Source organism: Cebus imitator, unplaced genomic scaffold (genome assembly GCF_001604975.1).
Source record: "Cebus imitator isolate Cc_AM_T3 unplaced genomic scaffold, Cebus_imitator-1.0 Scaffold620, whole genome shotgun sequence".
Lineage (NCBI taxonomy): Eukaryota > Metazoa > Chordata > Mammalia > Primates > Cebidae > Cebus > Cebus imitator.
In genome coordinates this window covers 844,355-859,905 of record NW_016107935.1, presented here as the reverse complement: position 1 = coordinate 859,905, position 15,551 = coordinate 844,355, and the positions used below count along the sequence as shown (strand labels likewise).

The window sequence follows — 15,551 nt, the reverse complement described above, 5'->3', positions numbered from 1 at the left end:
ATCTGACGAGCAGGCTTTCTTTGCTAGTTTAGAAAGTATTGAGTGGCTTTGTGCATCCTCTGCTAGTGTACGTTATTGATGATCATGATTGATTTAGAAATATAGACTTGGAAATGCTCATCTCTTCCTCTTTCCATCAGTGAGCCTGCCTCTAGGGCTCACTCTCAACTTCTGGTTTGCTGCTGTAGAGCTGTAGATCTAGTGAGCTGTGGGAAACCAAAGCATTAAGATTGTTAATACTGTGTATAAAGTAAGTGTTAAGTAGGCCTAAAGGAGGGACCAAGCATCCTCTTCATGAGTAAATTGGCATTGCATCTAGTACACAGAATTAACAGATATTTAATGCCTTATTTATTTTTGTATTCCCAGAATCTAATACACTACTTGTCAAGTAGTAGAGAATGAATAATTGTTGTTATAATTAATGAATGCCACTTTTTCTCATTGCTTGGATTCTTAGATGTATTTTAGAAAGTGAACTTTCTATCCCCCCATCCCCTGCTATCCCTCCCCTAGCCACCTACCGCCCAGCAAGCCCCATTGTGTGATGTTGTCCTCACTATGTCCATGTCGGGGAACTAGAGGAGGGATAGCATTAGGAGAAATACCTAATGTAGGTAATGGGGTGATGGATGCAGCAAACCACCATGCCACGTGTATACCTATGTAACAAACCTGCCTGTTCTGCACATGTACCCCAGAACTTAAAGTATAATAATTTTTTTTAAAAAGGAGAAAAAAGAAAAGAAAGTGAACTTTCTTAGATAATGTCTGCTATATATGAGAAGTATTATTTTAATTATTCCATAGTTGATACAGTAGCTTTTTGAGAAGTACAAGTCACTACATTAACCTGTTGGAAGTGATGCATCTTATAGGTAAGTCAATATTGTTTTAAATCCGATTTTGTAGTTCTGAGGTTTATGAGTGCTTTGGTTTAGTAATTATTCACAAATAGTTTGCTTAAGTTGCTAAAACTTCGCATCATTATTTGCATCATCTCCCCACCCACCTTGCCCAAGTTAAAAATAAAACAATGTCAGGATAATAAAAGCTGTGACAGGGAAAAATGAAAAATAAAGCAAACATCTCTTCCTCTTGCATGCATAGTTTAAACCAGGGTTGCCACTTCATATAGTGGCCAGTACTGTGCAAGAGCTGTGGAGAGTGTGTTTATTTTCTCTGTCCTCTAGAGCCTCCTTTTTCTTTTGTTGCAGGCATTTCAGTGAACACCACATCTAAAATTCAGGCATCCAGCATGCTTTATTAAATGTGATGATTTAGATTGGGTGATGCATGCCTCTAAACTAATCCAGTTAAAGGTAACTTGATTAAGAGGATAAAATTTGCCAGCACTTTTCCACTTCTAGAGGAATATTACATTACAGCATTCACATTTTGCATTTCCTGCAAAAACGCAGGCAGAACAAAAGAGAAATCACAGAGCCTTAAATTTGAAAGTGAACTGAGAGTTCATCAATGCTACCCTTGCAAGTCCAAAAAATTTACTTCTAAGCCAAAATTTTAAGGTGTTAATGTGTGATGTGGCTTAAAACACTTAGATTATTCAACAGCAACTATATTCCTCTCATAAAAAGGATAGTAAGTTGCAGATATGTGACTCTTTACATAATGATTTTCCAGATAAACAGATACAGAACTACTGTCCCCATTACATCATTGAAGTGTTCTCTGAGAAAACAACCAGCATGAGTTTTATTAATAGTTTAGAGATACGCTACATCAGTAGTCAAACTTTTAATACTTAAATTGTTCTAAATTTTGTTTTTTATTATTTGGTGTTTGTTTTGGTTCACTAGGCATATAAAATTCTTGGTATTCAAGCATGGTTTCTTATGAATTTCTTTAGCTTATTGGTGAATACTGTTAATATATAATACATACATATTTTGTAATACAAATAGGTTTTTTGTTATGTGGTAAATTTAAAGAAAATATTCTTCCTTCTGTATGCAACTGCTTACATTTTTAATTATTTCTTCTATTTCTGAACTTGGACAAGACATGTAAGATTTTGCAAACTGCCAGTTACATTTTACTTCAATATGCATTTTTTTTTTTGAAATGGCAAAACCCCTCAGGGCTCTGTGATTTTCACTCATGTATATATTGAAAGTTCATAGGCAAATACAACTGAATAAATCATGGAGCACATTTTTCTCTCCATGCCTGAAAAATGCAAATGGCTATAGGTCAATTGCTGAAAGATCTTGTCTTCATCTCATACATCTTGTTTGTACTTTGTTTTTCATTTATTCCATGTGAACACAATTCAGTTTGCATTTGCTTATTATTTACATGTTTTTTGGGTTGTCCTCTTAGTTTGCTTTAACATAAGGAGGAACTATTCTAGCTTGACTTTGCCTTACTAAATGTCCTGACCAATGTTTATTAACATGCATGTGTCTTACCTCACAAGAGCCACTATCCTAAATTTCTAGGCCAAGGAGAGGAAAATAATTGTTTACACGCCGCCTTAATTACCTGTTCTACTCATATCCAAAGGAATATTAACATATATGAATTTTGGATATGGGTTAATATTAGATTAACTCATGTCCAAATAGTAGATCATGGCTAAGCTAAGAAACATCTTCAGTGATAGCAATTTTAATTACTCAATAGTTATATTTTGTTCTCCAATAATGTAGAAAAAAATGTTGTTTTTGATAAAATTCTGCATTTGATCTTAGCCAAAGGCGAAGTAATTATTTGGTAAAATTCTGTAAAGAAGGAGGAGGTGAAATCTAAGGGAAGAATAATAATTTCTAAAGTTTAAAATAATAATGATTTCAAATAACCAAAAAAGAGTTAGCTTATTTTGAAAGTGGAGAACTTAATAATAATAATAATAACAATAAAGATAATACCATAGTCAAATGCTTTAAAAGTAAAAACAAGAGTCACTTGGCAAGATAACCTAAATGAATTAAATGTACTATTAACTTTTAAAGATTGATCAGAAATAACTCAACTTTTCTGATCTTACTTTCATTAATCCACACACAAAAAAATCCTGAGTAGAAAAGTGTGTGTGCTTAATATCTAAACAAATAGAGATAAACTAACAGCCATTACTTACAAAAATTCACAGTGCTCTACCTAAAAATAAAACAATTCCTTTAACTTTATCCAGTAACTGTTTTATATCGTTCAAGGCTAATTTTTGATTTTAAAAGATTGCCATGATTATATATATTTTGAAATATTCTTTTATTGAATAACTGTGGGAATTTGGGGGCAATAATAAAAATTGGTATGAATAGTCTGAAATAATGGACAATGAATAGAATACTTAAACTGAAACTTCTCTTGAACATCAGGACAGAGAGAGCCTCCCAGTAGTGTTCAAGTAACAAGAAATATCTCAATTTGCGAAGTACAAAATTGTGAGTAAGCTAAGAACACATCACCAGAATTATGGGTAGCTGATTAAATCAGCCGGTGCTAAGATCGTTGTTTGCAATGTTCATTCTCTATACTGCGAGCAGTCTGTGCTGGGACAACAGGCTAGAGGAGGGTAGTGGGCAAACTCAAGGGCATTTTGGTAATGAAAGCAGACCTGCTCCAGTGAGACCTGTCCTGTTTCAGCAAGAGAAGTCTCTAGTATGTTTTCTATTTTAATCTCTCTCACAAAGTGGCAGAAGTCATTGACACTGTAACCTGACACACTGTTGCCAACAATGCCACTTGTATATGGCTAGAACAGGGATGTGAGGGAGAACTGAGATGATCAGGTGCATTTGAACCCAATCCTTTTGTCCTACTAAAGTGGCAGATCCTCATTGTAGCATGTGGCCCCAAATGCAATAACCTGCTTTGCAGATAACCTGCTTCTCTGGGGATGTATATGTTTCTTTCTAAATGCGTGTGACTATGTACATGTCTACTGTTTCTACAAATGAAGTGGATACAAATGAAAATATTTTTCATGGAGTAAGTAAACATCATTTGGGGCAACTGGTTAGATTTGGGGAAAGAAAGAGAACTTGTGTAAATTTATATGCCTCTCAGGGTCTGAAGTGCCTTAGGATCATCACAGTCCTGATATAGGGACAAAGGTTACCTAGTTAAGCTGATAAAACTTTCCTTTTAAATTTTACTTTAATTTCCTGGATACATGTGCTGAACGTGCAGGTTTGTTACATAGGTATACATGTGTCATAGTGGTTTGCTGCACCTGTCAGCCCATCATGTGGGTTTTAAGCCCCTCATGCATTAGGTATTTGTCCTAATGCTCTCCCTCCCCTTGCCCCCAACCCTACCGACAAGCCCCAGTGTATGATGTTCCCTTCCCTGTGTCCATGTGTTCTCATTGTTCAAATCCCACTTATGGGTGAGAGCATGCAGTGTTTGGTTTTCTGTTCCTGTGTTAGTGTGCTGAAGATGATGGTTTTGAGCTTCTTCCACATCCCTGCAAAGGACATTAACTCATTCTTTTTTTCTGTCTGCATAGTAGTCCATGGTGTATATGTGCCACATTTTCTTTATCCAGTCTATCATTGATGGGCATTTGGGTTGGTTCCAAGTCTTCACTATTGTAAACAGTGTTGCAATAAACATACTTGTGCATGTGTCTCTATAGTAAAATGATTTATCATCCTTTGGGTATATACCCAATAATGGGATTGCTGGGTCAAATGGTATTTCTGGTTCTAGATCCTTGAGGAATCGCCACACTGTCTTTCACAGTGGTTGAACTAATTTACACTCCCACGAACAGGTTCAAATTACATATTTAAATAAAATAAAAGAGAGGAAACTCTTTTTTCATTGTTGTTGACACACAATGTGATTACTTACTGTCCTTTTGAAAAGATGTACGATCAACCTCCTGGATAAGTTTTGCTGGTATGTCTGTAGATCAGATGCAAAAAATATGATAAATATCATATCACATGACATGATAAACCCTCGTTTGTCAATTTCTTGAACTCTTTCCTATGAAAATGAATTAGTTAATTAAAATATCTGACATACTACAAACTAATACTGGAAACTTTATCTGGAGTCAGTACCCAGCAGAAATCAAGATGGGTACACTTCAAGGATTCTAGGGGCAGAATTTCCATAGAAATTCAGTGCTGCTTCTTCTCTTATGACCTTACTTTTCCCCTGCATCCCATTTTTCTTTTCATGCAAATCACTCTGCAAGCACTAACCAAAGCTGAGGACAATTATTTAGAAAATGAAAATATATTTAGGATACTTCGGCAGTTTATGTTTTTAAACATATCCCTCTTCTGAACTTCTTAGAGTATGAGCTGAAGGATTGGAAATATGAAAAATTCTACTTTATTAAAATCCTGGCTCTAGGGCTTTTCTTTTAGATGAAACACCGCCTAAGTAGAAAGTATTGAGTTAGGTATTGGACAGGCTTTGGAACATAGTAGTTATAATGGTACCAATCATTTATTAAATTTGTGTTGTCTACTTGATACATTATATCAGTGATCTTCAGAACAACTCTACAAGTCAGTGCTTTTATTATCTTCTACCTTATATAGGTAAGGAATTTTCTAAGGCTGAGAAAGTTGAAGTAATTTATCCAAGTTTACATTACTGATGGAGTTCTTATTTCAACAAGAGTGTCCACATTCTTAACCACTAAATTATATTGTCTCCGTTCCACCAAAATTCACAATTTCATAATAGTTGTGTTGGGAAGTGTGTTAATTGACTTCTACTTTCCTGTGAATTGCTGAATGTAATCTCTCAGTAATTGACATCCTTGTTTTTCTGCCTTTAGGTCCCTGGGGAAGGTGTACAGGAGACTGTGGTCCTGGAGGAGTCCAGAGTCGGGCAGTGTGGTGTTTTCATGTTGAAGGGTGGACAAGTCACCTGTCTAACTGTGGTGAGAGCAACAGGCCTCCAAAGGAAAGAAGTTGTTTCCGAGTCTGTGACTGGCACAGTGACCTCTTTCAGTGGGAGGTTTCTGACTGGCACCACTGTGTGCTTGTTCCTTACGCCCACGGCGAAGTCAAGCCTCGGACTGCAGAGTGTGTGACAGCTCAGCATGGAGTACAGCACCGGACGGTGCACTGCATTCAGAAGTTGAACAGAACTATGGTTGCAAATGAAATATGTGAACACTTTGCCCCTCAGCCTCCTACAGAACAAGCTTGCCTCATTCCTTGCCCCCGGGATTGTGTGGTGTCTGAATTCTTACCATGGTCCAATTGTAGCAAGGGATGTGGGAAGAAATTACAGCATAGAACTCGCACGGTCATAGCTCCCCCTCTCTTTGGTGGTTTACAGTGTCCGAATCTGACTGAGTCAAGAGCCTGTGATGCTCCCATTTCCTGTCCTCTTGGGGAAGAGGAATATACATTTAGCCTTAAAGTTGGACCATGGAGTAAATGCAGACTGCCTCATCTTAAAGAAATTAATCCAAGCAGAAGAACTGTTCTGGATTTTAGTTCTGATTCAAATGAGCAAGTCACTTTTAAACATCAAAGTTACAAAGCACATCACCATTCCAAGCCTTGGGCAATAGAGATAGGTTATCAAACCCGGCAGGTTTGGTGTACAAGAAGTGATGGACAAAATGCCATGTTAAGGTAGGAGACCTTTGACGTTTATATTTGATTCACCTAAAATATTTCATAGTACAATTTTATAACGCTTTTTAATGATCTTCTACAAATGGAAAATGATAATCAAGTTTATAATTTGGGTTTGAGAAGTTTCATTTAAGACATTTTTAATTTCAGTGGAAAGTTTTGGAAATTGTGTAGTTTATACCAACCAATGTTCTAACATTCTTGTGTGATTAGTAGTGCAATTATATAGGGTAAGTCATATATTTCCATGTTTATACAGTATAAAAATAGGTCTGCCATTACTACAGTAATGGAAGACTAAGCAACTTTTCATAATGATAAAGATTCAAGTTCACTTCCAAATTTGGGATATAAATTATGTAAATAATTTTGTTTTTCAAAATATTTGTGGTTTAAAAATTTATTTTATTTGTTTACTTCTCTTTTCATTATTATCAATATTCTTTGACATCTGTGTTGCACGTTTTTTATATTAGCAATAATAACAAAAAGTTGTTCCAAGAGTGCTTTCTTTGGAATTACTTTGATAAAGATGTTAACTTGCACAAGCAGTAATTAGAATGGCCTACTGTTGAAGAAATAAACTATTAAAAGCAATAGCTTAGGTTTCAAATTTATAATTGTTTTATTTTTAAATTATAGTCTAAAGCATGACATAAACTCACAGAAATATATTGAAAGTAGTATTTGTTTAATTTTTCTCCAGAAAGTCTTAAATGAAACATTCGTATATAACTAAGTTTCTTCCAAATTAAGATGCCTTTTAGTAGTACTTAAATTGCCAAACAGCATAATGCTTGTACCTAGAATTAATCATTCTCATCAGTTGCTGCCTTCTTGGGATCCATAGCTGGCCAGGAGATGCCCAGAAGACTACCACTGTTGTTTATCAACAAAGTAATATGATGATTATTTTTTTTTCTATTTGACTTCATAAATGAGAATATTTTATCTTTGATGCCTCATTATGATTTGTTCCATTTGAAATTGGCAAGTCCGTTAAAGAGTGATTTGCAGCTTTTTAATGCTGACTTCTTTGAAGCCCAGATTAAGCAAATGATACATACAATTTGTTTGACTGTGTGGGAGATTCAGTAAGTACATTGTTTTCTCTTTATTCCATACTGTATTGCTGAAGTGAGCATTTCATGGAATCTTTTCATTTTGTTTGCCCATTTTTGCAATTTTTTGTTTTCTAATAGACTTTATTTTTCAGATCAATTTTTAAGTTTTCAGAAACATTGAGTGAAAGTACTGAGAGTTCCTGTGTACCCCCTTACTGTCTCCAACATATAGTTTTTTTCTATTATTAACATCTGGCATTCGTGTGATAGTTTCATAAACAAACATTTTATAGTTACATACACAAACAGTGAGTGTATAATACAGTTCAAATTGTTTGTGTTTTCCCCTCCCCACCCAATTTATGTATTGAAATTTTAACCCTGAGTGTAATGTTTTTAGGAGGCATGGGGCCTTTGGGAGGTAATTATGTTTTGAAGATGCAGTTCTCATAGATGGGATTAGTGTGCCATGAGAGCTTCCTGTCACTCTGTTTCTGCCATTTAAGAATACAATGTGAAGTCAGCCGACTGCAAGCTAGAAGAGAGATAACATCGGAATGTGATCATGCTGGTACCCTGGTCTCGTACTTCCAGCCTCTAGAACTATAAGAAATAGATTGCTGTTGTTTTTAAGCCATCCAGTCTCTGATACTTTGTTACAGCAGCTCAAACTGACTAAGACTAACTGTTATATAAATACCATAGTTTGGGGGTTTAAACAAGAGAAATTTATTTCCACAGTTCTGGAGGTTGGAAAGTCCAAATTCAAGGTGTGTCTTGATTTAGTTCTTGATGAAGGTTCTCTTCTTGGCTTAAAGATGCCCATCTTCTTGCTGTGTCCTCATATGGTAGGAAAGAAAGAGAGAAAAAGAGAGCACTCTGTGTCTCTTTTTGTAAGGGCACTCATGAGGGCCCCACTCTCATGACCTTATTACATTAGAAATTTCCCATATTCAAATAGAGGTTAGAGTTTCAACATTTGAATTTTGGAGAAACACAATTCAGTGTGCAGCAGGTACATTTGTTACAATTGATGAGCCAATATTGATACATTACTGTTACATAAAGACTATAGTTTACATTAGGATTCATCCTTTGTATTGTGCATTCTATAGGTTTGACAAATGAATAATGACATGGACCTACCATTACAATATTATACAGAATAGTTTTACTGCCCTAAATATCCCTTGTGCTCTATTTACTGATCCCTCCCTCTCTCCCTCGCAACTACTGATCATTTTACTGACTGTCTCCATAGTTTTGCCTATTTAAAAAATGTTATATAGTTAGAATTACATATGTAGCTTTTTCTGGTTGACCTAGTTCACTTTGCAATATGCATTTAAGTGTCCTCTAGGTCTGCTTGTGACTTGGTAGTTTATTTCTTTTTATCACTGAATAATATTCCATTGTGTGGTACTATAGTTTGTTTGTTCATTCACCTGTTGAAGTACATCTTGGTTGCTACCAAGTTTTGGCAGTTTTGAATAAAGCTGCTATAAAAGTTTATGTGTTTATTATTTTTTTTAACATAAGTTTTCAAGTTATTTGGGTTAATATCAAGGCGTGCAATCGCTGTGTGGTATAGCAAGAGTATGTTTAGTTTTATAAGAAGCTGCCCAACTGTCTTCCAGAATGGCTGTGCCACTTTGCATTACTACCAGCAATTAATGGAAGTTCCTGTTGTGTCACATCACCAGCATTTGTTGTCAGCGTTTTGGAGTTTTGCCATTGAATATGTGTGTAATGGTATCTCATTGTTTTAAATTGCAGTTCCTTAATGACATGTGATCCTGAGCATCTTTTCACACACATGTTTGCCATCTGTATATCTTCTTTGATAAGGTGTCTATTCAAATCTTTTGTGTATTTTTTAATTGAGTTGCTTTCTTATTGTTGAATTTTAAGAGTTATTTGCATATTTTAAATACCAGTCCTTTATCAAATGTGTCTTGTAAATATTTTTTGACAGTCTGTGATTTGTGTTTTCATTTTCTTGATGGTGTTGTTCACAGAGAAAATAATTTTAATGAAGTCCCACTTTTCAATATTTTTTCAAAGATCATTCATTTTGGTGTTGTGTTTAAAAAAATCGCTAAACCCAAAGTCAACTAAATTTTTTTCTTATATTTTCTTCTAGGAATTGAATAGTTTCATGTATTATATTTAGGTTTATGATTTGTTTTGAGGTTTTTTGGTGAAAGATGTAAGGTCTATGTCTGCATTCTTTTAAAAAAGAGTATATGTTCAGTTGCTCCAGCACCATTTATTGTAAAGAGTATCTTTTCTCCATTGAATTACCTATGCTTTTTTGACAAAGATCAGGTGACTGTGTTGGTATGGGTCCATTTCTATGCCTTCAATTTTTATTCTATTTTACTATCTATTATTTGTTAGTAATACAATGTTATGAGTAATGTAGTTTTATAGTAAATCTTAAAGCAGAGAAGTGTCAGTCTTCTTATTTTTTTTTTTCTCTATGTGTTGACTGCTCTGGATCTTTTGCTTTTTCATATAAACATTGGAACTACTTTTTGATATCTATAAGATAACTTTCCAAGATTTTGATTGGGATTACATGTAATGTAAGATCAATTTGGGAAGAACTAATATCTTGATAACATTGAGCCATCCTATTCAGATACATGGGATAGCTCTCCATTTATTTAAATCTTTTTTTGATTTTGTCAGAGTCTTGCAGGGTTTTAAAAAATATATATCTTATACATATTGTGTCAGATTTGTATTAATTTACCTTTTTTGGTACTAACATACATGGTATTGTGTTTTTAATTTCATATTCCAATTGTGCATTGCTGGTATTTCTTTCCAATCTTAATATACTTTGTTTTATTTTATTTTATTGTCTTACTTCATTAGCTAAGACTTCCAGTACAGTGTTATACAGGAGTGATGAGAAAAGACATTCTTATTTTGTACTGGGAAAGAAATTTACGCTCTCACTATTAAGTGTTTTGTTAATTATAGGTTTTTTTGTAGATGTTTTTGATCAAATCAAGGAAATCCCCCTTCATTCCTAGTTTTCTGAGAATTTTCATTATAAATAAGCATTAGATTTCATTAAATACTTTTTCTGCATCTATTGATATGATTATATGATTTTTATTAGCCTGTTTATGTTATGGATTACATTAATTGATTTTTAAATGTTGAACCAGCCTTGTATATGTGAAGTAAATCGCATTTAGTTGTGATGTATAATTCCTTTTATATAGTGTTGGATTTGACTGCTAGTATTTTGTTGAGAAGTTTTGCATGTATGTTTATGAGAAATGTTGGTCTTTGTTGTTCTTACTTGTAATGTCTTTGTTGTGGTGTTAGGGTTATGCTGCCCTTATCAAATGAATTGGAAAGTATTTTCTGTGCTTTCATTTTCTGAAAAGAATTGTTGATAATTGGTGAAATATTTTCCTTGATTGTTTGGTAGTCAACCCTCTGGACCTGGTACTTTCTAATTTGGAAAGTTACTAAGTACTGGTTTAATTTCTTTAACAGATTTAGGCTTATTTATATTACTGATTTCTCTTTGTATGTATTGCTAGATTTTGCCTTTCAAGGAATTGGCTGATTTCATCTAGATTATCAAGTTTAGGGACATAGAGTTGTTCATAATACCTTTTTTTTTTTCCTTTTAATAGCCATGGGATTATTAGTGATTATCCTTCTTATGTTTCCAGTATTAATTTCTATCCTCTCTTTTTTTTTTTTTCTTAGTTAACCTGGCTAGAGTGCTTTCAAAAAACAAACTTTTGGTTTGTTGATTTTTTTCTATTGATTTCTTTCCAATTTCATTGATTTTCACTCTGATTTTATTATTTATTTTCTTTTGTTTACTTTAGATTTAATTGCTCTTCTTTTTCTAGTTTCCTGAGGTGAAAACTTAGGTTACTTATTTGAGATCTCTCTTCTTTGCTATTAAATACATCCAGTTTCCCTTTCTCTTTGTTCCACAAATTTTGATAACTTGCATTATTTTCATGTAAATATTTTTGCATTTCTCTTGAGATTTTCTTGATCCATGTGTTATTTAAGAATGTCTTGTTTAATCTCCACGTATTTTGGGGTTCTGTATTTTGTTATTAATTTTAGTTTAATTCCATTATATCTTGGGAGCACATGTTGTATGCTATCTATTCTTTTAGATTTGTTAAGGTGTGTTTTATAGCCCAGAAATATGGCCTATGTTGAATATTTTATGTGAGCTCAAGAAGAATATGTGTACTCTGCTGTAGTTGGATAAAATATTCTATGAATGCCAATTATATCCAATTGATTGATGATGCTGTTCAGTTCAACTATGTTCTTACTGATGTTATTCCTGATGGATCTGTCAATTAGTAGAGAGGAGTGTTGAAGTCTGCAAAAATAATACAAAATTTGTCTATATGTAGTTGTAACAGACTTTGCTTCATAGATTTTGACACTCTGTTGTTAGATAACACATATTAATGATTGCTATGTCTTATTGAAGAATTCATCTCTTTATTATTATTATGCAATGCCCCCCCTTAATCCCTGACAATTTTCTTTGCTGTAAAATCTCCATTGTTTGGAATTATGATACCTACTCCAACTTTCTTTTTATTAATGCTAAGCATAGTATATCTATGCTTACTGACAATAAGTGTATCCATCTGTCTTGTAGATAACATATAGTGGGATGCTGTTTTTTATCTGCTCTGACAGTCTGTCATTTAACTAGTATATTTAGAACCTTTATGCCTAAAGTGAGCATTGTATAAATATTTATTATGGTCATTATTTTTCGTTTATTGTCTTTATTCTTTGCTCCTTTTTAATTTCATTTTTTATTTAATTTTTAGTTTTTGTAGGTACATAGTAGGTATATATAGATTTATGGGTTAAATAAGATATTTTGATACAAGCATGCGATGCATAATAATCGTATCAGAGTAAATAGAGTATCACCTCAAGCATTTATCTTTTGTGTTACAAACAATCAAATTATATAATTTTAGCTATTTTAAAATGTAAAATTAAATTAGTTTTTACAATACTCTATTTTGCTAACAAATACTAAGTTGTATTCATTCTTTCTATTATTTTGTACCAATTAATCATCTTAATTTCTCCCAATCACCCCTGCTCTTCTTAGCCTCTGGGAACCAGCCTTTACTCTCTAGCTCCATGAGTTCAGTTGCTTTAATTTTTAGTTCTCACAAATAAGTAAGAACATGCAAAGCTTGTCTTTCTGTACCTGGCGATTTAACTTAATATAACAACTTCCAGTTCCATCCATGTTGTTGCAAATAACAGGATCTCATTGTTTTTTCATACCTGACTAGTACTTTGTTGTGATATGTACCACATTTTCTTTATTCATTTGTTGATGGACACTTAGGTTGCTTCCAAATCTTGACTGTTGTGGATAATGCTGCAGTAAATATGGGAGTGCAGCTGTCTCTTTTATCTACTGATTTCCTTTCTTTTGTGTGTATTACCTAGCAGTGGGGTTACTAGATTGTATGGTAGCTCTGTTTTTAGGTTTTTGAGGAGCCTCCAAACTGTTCTCCATAGTGATTGTACTAATTTATGTTCCAGCCAACAGTGTAGAGTGTTTCCCTTTTCACCACATCTTTGCCAGCATTTGTTATTGCCTGTTTTTTGTATAAAAGTCATTTTAACTGGGATAAGATGGTATCTTACTGTAGCTCTGATTTGCATTTCTCTGATGATCAGTGATGCTGAGCACCTTTTCATATGCCTGTTTATAATTTCTATGCATTCTTTTGATAAATATCTATTAAAACCTTTGCCTATTTTTAAATTGGATTATTAGATTTTTTTTTCCTATTGAATTGTAGGAGCTTCTTATGTAATCTGATTATTAATCCCTTGTCAGGCTGAAAGTTTGCAAACATTTTCTCTTATCCTGTGGATTTTCTCTTCAGTTTGTTGATTGTTTCCTTTGCTGTACAGAGGCTTTTTAACTTGATGTGATATTTGCCCATTTTTCTTTGGTTGCCTGTGTTTGTATGGTATTACTCAAGACTCAAGAAATATTTTCCAATTTCAATGTCTTAAAGAGTTCCCTCAGTGTTTTCTTGCAGTCCTTTCATAGTTTGAGGTCTTGGGTTTAATCCTTTAATTCATTTTTATTTGATTTTTTATATGGTGAGAGATAGGAGTCTAGTTTTATTCTTCTGCATAGGGATATCCAGTTTTCCCAGCAGAATTTATTGAAGAGGCTGTCCTTTTCTTGGTGTATGTTCTTGAAACCTTTGTCAAAAATGATTTCATTCTAGATCTATAGGTTTATTTCTGGATTCTCTATTCTGTTCCAATGGTGTATGTGTCTGTTTTTATGGCAGTACTGTGCTGTTTTGTTTACTATAGTTTTGCAGTATAATTTGAAGTCAGGTAATGTGATTCCTTCTGGTTTTTTTGTTTGTTTGTTTTTGTTTTTGTTTTGGGATAGCTTTGCCTATTCTGGATCTTTTATGGTTCCGTATGAGTTTTAAGATTTTTTTTGCTATTTTTGTGGAAATTCCATTGGTATTTTAATAGAGATTACACTAAATCTATAGATTACTTTGGGAAATATAGACATTTTAACAATATTGATTCTTCTAAACCATGAACAAGGATTATCTTTCCATGTTTTGTGCCCGCTTCAATTTTCTGCTTTGGTGCTTTATAGTTTTCACTGTAGAGATCTTTCACTTATTTGGTTAAGTTTATTCCTATGTATTTTATTTTATTTGTAGCAATCATAAATGGGATTACTTATTTTTTTAATTTCTTTTTTAGATTGTTAGCTGTTGTCATATAAAGTGCTGCTGATTTTGTATGTTGATTTTGTATCCTGTAACTTTACTGAATTTATCAGTTTTAATATTTTTTTGTGTGTTTTTTTTTTTTGGTTTTTCCAAAGATAAGAGTATGTTATCTGCAAACAAGGATAATTTGACTTCTTCCTTTCCAATTCAGTTGTCCTTATTTTTTCTCTCTTGTCTGATTGCTCTAGGACTTTCAGTACTATGTTAAATAGCAGTGGTGGCAGTGGGTGTCTTTGTTGTTTTCAAGACCTTAGAGGAAAGGCTTTCAGTTTTCATTTCATTTATTTATTCCTTCTCTTCCACCAACTTCTCTGATTTCAATGGAACATGTTATGTTTTTGATATTTTTCTTCTCTCTTAGCATATCAGTTATACATTTCTTAAAAAATTTTTAGTGTTTTTCTTACAATTTGCAATGTACATGTCCAACTAACCAAAGCCCGCTTTCAAATAACGCTATATATACTTACTTCACAGGCAGCTTAAATACCTTATAACAGAGTATTCTGAATTGCTCTCTTTCATCCCTTATATCATAGCTATAATTTATTTTACATATTCATAACCTGTAATCACCAAATATATTCTTGCTACTATTTGAACAGATTATGATTTGTTAGATAAATTTGCATATGAAAAATAAGTGACATTTTATTTTCTTTAATTCCTTCTCCAATTGTCAGTTTTTGTAGATCTGAGTTTCTGACCTACATAATTTTCCTTCTCTCCGAAGATTTTTTTAAAACATTTTTTTGTAAGGCAATCTATTCCTCAATTTTTGTATGAGAAAATCTTTATTTCTCCTTCATTTTTGAAGCATAATTTCATTGGATGTAGAATTTAAGTTGGTGAGTTTCTACTTTTTATTTATTTATTTTTTTTTGAGACTGAGTCTGTCTCTGTCTCCCAGGATGGAGTGCAGTGGTGCAATCTCAGCTTATTGCAGCCTCTGTCTCCCAGATTCAAGCTTTTCTCCTGCCTCAACCTCCCAATTAGCTCTGTCTACAGGCATGTGCCAGCATGCCTGGCTAATTTGCTTTTTTTTTTGTTATTGTAGAGACAGGGTTTTGCCATGTTGC

At 33.5% G+C, this 15,551-nt stretch overlaps 1 protein-coding gene across 1 annotated transcript in view; it reads left to right on the top strand.

The window, feature by feature from the left end:
• The first annotated feature begins 865 nt into the window (after window positions 1-865).
• The window catches only part of THSD7B (thrombospondin type 1 domain containing 7B), a 569,933-nt gene continuing 555,247 nt past the window's right edge, over window positions 866-15,551 (top strand). The window contains exons 1-2 of the mRNA XM_037734459.1: window positions 866-878; window positions 5,741-6,581. Coding sequence (XP_037590387.1) covers window positions 866-878; window positions 5,741-6,581 — 854 coding nt within the window. The remainder of the gene's footprint in view (window positions 879-5,740; window positions 6,582-15,551) is intronic.